The sequence below is a fragment of the Esox lucius genome, chromosome 20 (assembly GCF_011004845.1).
Source record: "Esox lucius isolate fEsoLuc1 chromosome 20, fEsoLuc1.pri, whole genome shotgun sequence".
Taxonomy (NCBI): Eukaryota; Metazoa; Chordata; class Actinopteri; order Esociformes; family Esocidae; genus Esox; species Esox lucius.
Genome location: NC_047588.1, coordinates 9001179 through 9011200, shown reverse-complemented (window position 1 = coordinate 9011200; position 10022 = coordinate 9001179). Strand labels below are relative to the sequence as shown.

The following is a 10022-nucleotide window of genomic DNA, read 5'->3' as shown; positions in this document are numbered from 1 at the left end:
TTTTCTCCAACGAATGAGGGAGGGCGACTTTGTTCAGGGATGTCTAGGTCATACTGTATCTCCGAGGAGACCAGGTGGGAGAATGAAATGAACAATGAAAGATGAAATGAGAGATGAGGAAATTAGGCGAGGAGAGGGAGGGAAAGATCTCAGACAAGATAGCACTCGTTCATCCTGGGAGCAGCTGGGGTGACGTGAGCTGATGATCTATAAATGTTAAGCCTGTTTTAAACGAAGACGGGGAACATATAAACTCTAGCTCAGATTAATCCTCATAAAAGTTGTGGGAGAGAAGGTAATAATGGTTGGTGTTGTATTGCATGGGCGCAGAGTACCGAAAAACCGTGGTGATAAAAGGCAGGGCTAGGTAGCTGTAAAGATGTTCACACAAAGATAGAAAAATGACAACCTAAAACAAACTTCAGTGTCCTAACTGGGTCTTTTCCCTGGGCCCCTATTCTGCCCTACTAAGCAAAAGAAGAAACAGCTCATTAAGTGGACCCGAGAAAAATGTCTTCAAACGATTTTTATGGTCCAGCCAAATACAATATCTCACAAAAATGAGTACACCCCTCAAATATTGGATTATACCTTTTCATGTGACTACACTGAAGAAATGACACTTTGCTACAATGTAAAGCAGTGAGTGTACAGCTTGTGTAAGTGTATATTTGCTGTCCCCTCAAAATAACACAACACCCAGCCATTAATGTCTAAACCGCTGACAACAAAAGTGTGTACACCCCTAAGTGAAAATGGCCAAATTGGGCCCAATTAGCCATTTTCCCTCCCTGGGGAAGACCTGAAGATTTAGCAGGTGTGTTAAATTTGGTGTTATTGCTCTCATACTCCCTCATACAGGTCACTAGAAGTTCGACATGGCACCTCATGGTAAAGAACTTTCTACATAAAGATGGCCTAGGCTATAAGAAGATTGCCAAGACCCTGAAACTGAGCTGCAGCACGGTGGCCAAGACCATACAACGGTTTAACAGGTCAGGTTCCACTCATAACAGACCTCGCCATGGTCAACCAAAGAAGTTGAGTGCACATGCTCAGCATCATATCCTGAGGTTGTCTTTGGGAAATAGACGTATGAGTGCTACAAGCATTGCTGCAGAGGTTGAAGGGGTGGGGGGACAGCCTGTCAGTGCTCAGACCATACTGCATCAAATTGGTCGGCATGGCTGTCGTCTGCCCGCAAACAGTTTGCTGAAGACAAGCAGACTATGGACATGAATTACTGGAACCATGTCCTAGGTCTGATGAGACCAAGATAAACTTATTTGGTTCAGATGGTGTCAAGCGTGTGTGGCAGCAACCAGGTGAGGAGTACAAAGACAAGTGTGTCTTGCCTACAGTCAAGTATGGTGGTGGGAGAGTCATGGTCTGGGGCTGCATGAGAGCTGCCAGCACTGGGGAGCTACAGTTCATTGAGGGAACCATGAATGTCAACATGTACTGTGACATACTGATGAAGAGCATGATCCCCTCCCTTCAGAGACTGGGCCGCAGGGCAGTATTCCAACATGATAACGACCCCAAACACACCTCCAAGATGACCACTGCCTTGCTAAAGAAGCTGAGGGTAAAGGTGATGGACTGGCCAAGCATGTCTGCAGACCTAAACTCTATTGAGCATCTGTGGGGCATCTTCAAACGGAAGGTGGAAGAGCACAAGGTCTCTAACATCCACCAGCTCTGTGATGTCGTCATGGAGGAGTGGAAGAGGACTCCAGTGGCAACCTGTGAAGAACTTCATGCCCAAGAGGGTTAAGGCAGTGCTGGAAAATAATGGTGTCCACAGAAAATATTGACACTTTTCACTTAGAGGTGTATTCACTTTTGTTGCCAGGGTTTAGACATTAATGGCTGGGTGTTGAGTTATTTTGAGGGGACAGCAAATTTACACTATAATACAAGCTGTCAGTACTACTTTAAATTGTAGCAAAGTGTCATTTCTTCAGTGTTGTCACGTGAAAAGATAATCAAATATTTACAAAAATGTGAGGGGTGTACTCTTTTTAATGAAATTCTGTACATGTAAGGCAGATCATTGGAGATTTGTATAAGTATGTATATTATTTAAACCTTTAACATGACCTTTGAAAGTAAAATAGAAGTTACTACCTTGCTTCTTGGCATGATATGTAATAAATAATGGGGCGAAACTAAAGCTCGTAGCAGTATCTGCCAATTTTATTTTTGATTTGAGCTTACTGCGATTAATAAGTATTTTCACTAGCATAATATTGTTGGAAGATTTCAATATGCAACTCCTCAGAAACCTTTGATTTCATAGTGACTTGTTAAGTAACTGCCCCCATCTAATCCAAAAATGCAATAGAATAGATACAGGACACTTGTATTCTATATACAGCTGTGCTCAAAAGTTTGCATACCCTTGGAGAATTGGTAATGTATGTACTATTTGTAATGAAAACATGAGTGAGCAGGCAAAACATTTTATTTCTTTTGGGATTCACATTCAACTGTAGTTCATAACAGAATGGCACAATCATAAAACAAAACATGGCAACAAAGAAAACTATTAACTGACCCATGTTCAAAAGTCTGCATACCCTGAGTTCTTAATACTTAATACTTTCTCCAGAAAGCTCGACCATAAAGCTCGATTTTGGTCTCGTCTCTCCAAATTACAGTGTGCCAGAGACGTGAGGTGTGTCAAGGTATTGTTGGGGATATTGTAACCAGGCTTTTTTGTGGCATTGGCGCAGTAAAGGCTTGCTTCTGGCAACTCGACAATGCAGCTCATTTTTGTTCAAGTATCATCGTATTGTGCTCCTTCAAACAACCACGCAATCTTTTACCAGAGCAGCCTGTATTTCTCCTGAGGTGACCTGTGGGGTTTTCTTTGTATCCCAAACAATTCTTCTGTCAGTTTTGGCTGAAATCTTTCTTGGTCTACCTGACATTGGCTTGGTATCAAGAGATCCCCGAATTTTCCACTTCTTAATAAGTGATTGAACAGTACTGATTGGCATTTGCAAGGCTTTGGACATCTTTTTATATCCTTTTCCATCTTTATAAAGTTACATTTCCTTGTTACGCAGGTCTTTTCACAGTTCTTTTCTACGCCCCATGGCTCAGTATCTAGCCTGTTCAGTGCATCCATGTGAGAGCTAACCAACTCAATGACTATTGATACACAGACACTAACTGCAATTTAAAAAGCCACAGGTGTGGGAAATTCACCTGTAATTACCATTCTCACCTGTGTGTGTCAACTTGTGTGTCACCTTGTGTGTCTGTAACAAGGCCAAACATTCAAGGATAAGTTAACTGTTGACCAGGGCCATTTGGGTGATTTCTGTTATCATTATGATTTAAAAAGGAGCCAAACAACCATGTGATAATAAATGGCTTCATATGATCGCTATCCTTCAATAAAAGACAGTTATTTTGAATGATCAGTCATATTTTCTAAATCAATGCCAAAATTTCACAATTTCTGCCAGGGTATGCAAACTTATGAGCACAACTATACCAAAAATCATTACCAAAGCATTAACTAATTTCTTACCATATAAGCAGTTACTTGGTAGGGTAGTATAGCCTAAATGTGTGAAGCCAAGGGCTTACAGTTCTAAACAACAGGTAGTATCTGCTCAGAAACCCACAGCCAGAGCACATTTTGGGGGGCCAGTGTGCAGGACCCTGTCTAAAACTATTTAGGGGCACCAACATTCAATACAGTCTCCAAAATACAGCAGTTTCAGAATGAGGAGCATAGATCATAGAAAACAATCATTGGCAACATAGATTATAGCAAAGCAATCATTGACAAAAAAGATCTGCTTCAAAAGAAATAATGTACACATTAACTAAAAATGTAAATAACTCCAGTTCTTTCTATGGACATTGAGGACGTATACTGTGCACTAATCCATTTTACAAATATATCATATAATCCATATATAATCCATTGTTGCCTTTAATATTGTGGAGTGGTTTGGTACTTTAGGGAACACAAGTCAGAACCCACTGAACAGGGTAATAGGAATCAGTGGGAAGGGAACTGGAAAAAGAAAGGCACCCCTCAGTGACATTTAAATGTAAAAAAAAAGACAGAATTACAAAAACACACATTTAATTACTAATTTAGCATCTTACCTCCTAGTCTACATGTTTCGGTGTTCTGTTTAATGTTTTGTATTTTCCATTCATCACCACATATGAAAGCTCCCTCTCGGGTCATTTGAATGTTATGTTATCTAAATGAATTCCAAAATTAATCTGTCAAGCTTCAATAGCCACAAAAAAATCCCAGAAAATGTGAGCAAGTCAAACATATGGGATAAACACACCTCACACCATTGTATTAGTCATCTGCACAGAATGCAGTACCATGGAAATGAGTATCCTGGGAGGACTCCAAAGGGGAATTGGCTGACTTGAATTTAAATCAGAAACGTATGAAAAAAAATTAAACTCCAAACACATGTTGCTCAGCCTCGGATCGAGCTGTGACTACTTACCTCTAAAGACGCAGACATTTCTGCAATCTGAAAAAGTGAGCAAGATGGAAAGAAAGAATAGAAGGAGAGGGAAAGAGTAAGTATGTCCCCACCCCATTTCTCTATGGGACAGACAGACAATCTAAGATAAGATAGCAGCGCAGATAAAACAACGTCCCTTCGCACTTCACAACCATTAATTAGCTGAAGGCCGCTCCCTTGGCAAATCTACCTGAGGATTAGTAAAGTTTTCCCAACAGGTAGAGCTTACACCTTCCATGCACTACATGAAAACACGTCCCCCACAAATGCCATGCAATAAAACATCTTTGTCCCTTGGCCATAGAGGCCATGCAATAAAACACACGTCCTTGTCCCTTGGCCATAAAGGCCATGCAATAAAACACGTCCTTGTCCCTGGGCCTTAGAGGCCATGCAATAAAAAACACGTCCTTGTCCCTTGGCCATAGAGGCCATGCAATAAAACACATGTCCTTGTCCCTTGGCCATAGAGGCCATGCAATAAAACACGTCTTTGTCCCTTGGCCTTAGAGGCCATGCAATAAAACACACGTCCTTGTCCCTTGGCCATAGAGGCCATGCAATAAAACACACGTCCTTGTCCCTTGGCCATAGAGGCCATGCAATAAAACACGTCTTTGTCCCTTGGCCATAGAGGCCATGCAATAAAACACACGTCCTTGTCCCTTGGCCATAGAGGCCATGCAATAAAACACACGTCCTTGTCCCTTGGCCATAGAGGCCATGCAATAAAACACACGTCCTTGTCCCTTGGCCATAGAGGCCATGCAATAAAACACGTCTTTGTCCCTTGGCCATAGAGGCCATGCAATAAAACACACGTCCTTGTCCCTTGGCAATAGAGGCCATGCAATAAAACACACATCCTTGTCCATAGAGGCCATGCAATAAAACACGTCTTCATCCCTTGGCCATAGAGGCCATGCAATAAAACACGTCTTCATCCCTTGGCCATAGAGGCCATGCAATAAAACACACGTCCTTGTCCCTTGGCCATAGAGGCCATGCAATAAAACACACGTCCTTGTCCCTTGGCCATAGAGGCCATGCAATAAAACACGTCTTAGTCCCTTGGCCATAGAGGCCATGTAATAAAACACACGTCTTTGTCCCTTGGCCATAGAGGCCATGCAATAAAACACACGTCCTTGTCCCTTGGCCATAGAGGCCATGCAATAAAACACGTCTTTGTCCCTTGGCCATAGAGGCCATGCAATAAAACACATGTCCTTGTCCCTTGGCCATAGAGGCCATGCAATAAAACACGTCTTTGTCCCTTGGCCATAGAGGCCATGCAATAAAACACACGTCCTTGTCCCTTGGCAATAGAGGCCATGCAATAAAACACACATCCTTGTCCATAGAGGCCATGCAATAAAACACGTCTTCATCCCTTGGCCATAGAGGCCATGCAATAAAACACGTCTTCATCCCTTGGCCATAGAGGCCATGCAATAAAACACACGTCCTTGTCCCTTGGCCATAGAGGCCATGCAATAAAACACACGTCCTTGTCCCTTGGCCATAGAGGCCATGCAATAAAACACGTCTTAGTCCCTTGGCCATAGAGGCCATGTAATAAAACACACGTCTTTGTCCCTTGGCCATAGAGGCCATGCAATAAAACACACGTCCTTGTCCCTTGGCCATAGAGGCCATGCAATAAAACACGTCTTTGTCCCTTGGCCATAGAGGCCATGCAATAAAACACACGTCCTTGTCCCTTGGCCATAGAGGCCATGCAATAAAACACGTCTTTGTCCCTTGGCCATAGAGGCCATGCAATAAAACACACGTCCTTGTCCCTTGGCAATAGAGGCCATGCAATAAAACACACATCCTTGTCCATAGAGGCCATGCAATAAAACACGTCTTCATCCCTTGGCCATAGAGGCCATGCAATAAAACACGTCTTCATCCCTTGGCCATAGAGGCCATGCAATAAAACACGTCTTTGTCCCTTGGCCATAGATGCCATGTAATAAAACACACGTCTTTGTCCCTTGGCAATAGAGGCATGCAATAAAACACACGTCTTCATCCCTTGGCCATAGAGGCCATGCAATAAAACACTGTAGCCATCTACCAGACACTTAATGACACACATGGAATGGAATGGCAGTGGATCTCCATTCGGTACATTTTTCAATGATCTTTCCAATTGGCTCATTCACATTCACACGCATGTACGCACGCACGCACACCAGCAAAAAGACGTACACAAAATCTTTCAATACCTTGCTGAGTCACTTACCTTTTAATTCTATAGAGAGTTGTGATGATGGCAAACCCAGGACTCATTTCACACACAGATTTAAACCCTAGTGAAGAGACTATAAGGGATTATCAGCAAAACTGTGGTGTTACGCAACCATATTTTAAAGCCTATGGTCCAATGTTTCAAGGAAGGGATGGTAGCTGTGGAAATGTGGGAGTGGAAGGGAAAGGTTCCGACGCCCATGCAACGTGGAAGGAAGGAGGAAGAGCAAAGCATCATGGGTTAAGTCTGTTTGGTATTTGTCAGGAAAGGCTCGTACAGGAAGTGGTTCAAAGGAGAGCAGGGACGGAGGTCTGCGTGGAGCTGGTCTGCTGATCTGACATGCAGCCCCTGGGCCCAGAGATGAATACAGGCTCCAGTGTTCTTTGCTCAGAAGGGGGTGAAGGCAGATTTCTAGGGGGATAGGGGTGAGGAAAGTGGGTGGGATTACATAAATTTACTCAACCCCCCCCCCCCCCCAACACCATGGCAGATAGATATCATTACTTTAATAACACCCCCCACCACCACCACGGCAGATATTTATCATGACTTATGCTTGTAACTTTTAAACTTGTTTAGAAGACATGCACTATATGACCAAAAGTATCTGTACACCCAAACATCACTCCTATATGAGCTTGTTGGACATCCCATTCCAAAACCATGAGCATTAACATGGAGTTGGCCTCGCTTCTACAGCTCGAACTTTGTTCCCATTCAGCCAAAAGAGCATTTGTGAGGTCAGGCACTGATGTTGGACGAGAAGGTCTGGTACACAATCGCCGTTCCAATTCATCCTAAAGGTGTTCAGTGGGGTTGAGGTCAGGGCTCTGTGCAGGCCACTGGTCCTCCACACCAACCTCATCCAACCACGTCTACATGGACCCCGCTTTCTGTACAGGGGCACAGTCCTGTTGCATCAGGAAAGGGCCATCCCCGAACTGTTGCCATAAAGTTGGAAGCACCTAATTGTCAAAAATGTCTTTGTACCCTATAGCATTAAAATGACCCTTCATTGGAACTAAGGGGCCTAGCCCAAACCCTGAAACACAGCCCCAGACCATTATCCCTCCTCCATACAACTTTACAGTAGGCACTATGCATTCCAGTAGGTAGTGTTCTCCTGGTATCCGCCACTCCCAAATTCATCTTTCAGACTGTCAGATAATGAAGTGTGTTTCATCACACCAGAGAACCCTTTTCCACAGCTCCAGAGTCCAGTGGCAGTGTGCTTTACATCACTCCAGCTGACGCTTGGCATTTACATGTTGTGAGGCTTGCATACAGCTGCTCAGCCATGGAAACCCATTTTGTGAAGCTCCTGACAGACAGTTCTTGTGCTGATGTTGCTTCCAGAGGCAGTTTGGAACTCTGTGGTGAGTGATGCAACAGATGATAGGTGATTTTTACACGTTACGAACTTCAGCACTCGGCAGCTCCGCTCTGTGAGTTTGCATGGTCGACCACTTTGTGGCTGAGCTGTTCTTGCTCCTAGACAATTCCACTTCACAATGATAGCACTTACAGTTGACCGGGGCAAATCTAGTAGGGCAGATATGTCACAAACTGACTTGTCGTAAAGGAGGCATCCTATGACAACGCCACGTTTAAAGTCACTGAGCTCTTCAGTACAACCCCTTGTACTGCCAATGTTTGTCTATGGAGATTTCATGGCTGTGCTGGATTTTATGAACACGTGAGCAATGGGTTTGGCTGCAACACCTGATCTCAATAATTAGTAGGGGTTTCCATATACAGCTCCGGAAGACATTAAGAGACCACTATAGTGGTGTCCTTTTGGCCATATAGTGTGGATTTGCTAAAACACATTTTAAAAAAAGTGTGTGGGTGTGTGTGTGTGGTAAGGAAATAGTGTGTCAGGACAACTTCCCTAGTCTGCCCTGAGGCAGTAGCTGCAGACGGGCCACTGGGGAACCCTATGTGCCATTATCAGTATTTAATGGGGCACAGCATCAACAACTCACAAGGCCAAAACACTTATTATAACGCTTGCAGAATGGAGCGAGTGAACCCCAAGGTGAGATATATTAATGTTCCTTACACAACAAACAGAACAGAACTGAAATACCAATAACAAGTGCTATTTTTGTTTGTCTGGTCTGAAACGTCTTAAAGCCTTTTTTCCATGCAGTTCCCTAATGAATACAATCCTGGAAAACAACAACACTGATACAGAGCACATCTATCTTCCGCTCTTTACAGCCTACAGCCAAAAGGAAAACTTGGTTTATTTAGTTTTATGATGCCTGATTTTAGGAGAAATAATAAGATTGAAGAACAACTCACTTCCAGACCAAGTATCTCATATGGCCAGACAATAGCTATATCTGGTGGATTCTGTACACAGACACACACGTTTGAGGACTTTTTAGGAGCTAAAACCAATCCTAAACCTAACCATTACCCCCTAACCCTAATTCTAACTCTAAACCTCAATATGACCCAACCCCAAAGTCTAAAATAGTTCTCACTAGTAATACACACACACACGCACGCACACTCATCAGTTTTCTTCAGTCAAGCCATATAGGATCATTAAAGTTGGTCTCCGGCGCCTGTGAAAGCAGATATGGATATTAAGACGAGATTTGTCACAGACAATGATAAAAGCGCATTAGCTAACATGTCTGACGTAAATCCCTGTCGCAAAGTCTTGTGAGAAGGGCAGTGACATCATCAGCATCCATTAACAAGGCCCTTTCATATTCAAAAACATTTAGAGATCCATATCTCACTATGGTTTACCACCACAGATGACAAACCCTGTACAAAAATGTATCTCTTTTAACTCCCCTCTCATATTTACCACGCAAGGAGTGTGGTCTTTTCCATAACTACAGTATCTGGTTATTGACCAATATTGAAAGGATAAAGTCCACTGTGAAACAATAATCCAGTAAGAAAGCACAGACTTGTTTTTTTTTATGTGAACAATAACAGGGGATTTCCACTTACAGTTGTAAAATGAAGTTTTAACAATACTATTTTGAGGTTTAAACAGGAAGCATGGAGGTTTAATAAAGCACCATGATGGCAAATGGCAGCCAACTACAGTAGCCCCAGACTTCCTGGACATACGCTGGTTATTGACCTGTCGTAATGACCGTCCATCTAGAACATTCTGTCCCTTCCGCCTCATTTCAACCTCTTCTTCCCCACACCGACTCCCTAAACCTCACTTGTTCCCTCCTCCAAACCCTTCTTGGAATCTCTTCGAAAAA

At 43.1% G+C, this 10022-nt stretch overlaps 1 protein-coding gene across 1 annotated transcript; it reads right to left on the bottom strand.

Annotated features, from left to right (window-relative positions):
- Positions 1-3461: 3461 nt before the first annotated feature.
- On the bottom strand, positions 3462-7208 carry LOC117593465. Its single transcript, XM_034288748.1, has 2 exons — positions 4500-7208; positions 3462-4039 (listed from the first exon to the last, which is right to left on the bottom strand). The coding sequence occupies exon 1, from the start codon at positions 6396-6398 to the stop codon at positions 5421-5423; it is 978 nt and encodes a 325-aa protein (XP_034144639.1). The 5' UTR covers positions 6399-7208; the 3' UTR covers positions 3462-4039; positions 4500-5420.
- Between the last annotated feature and the right edge of the window lie 2814 nt (positions 7209-10022).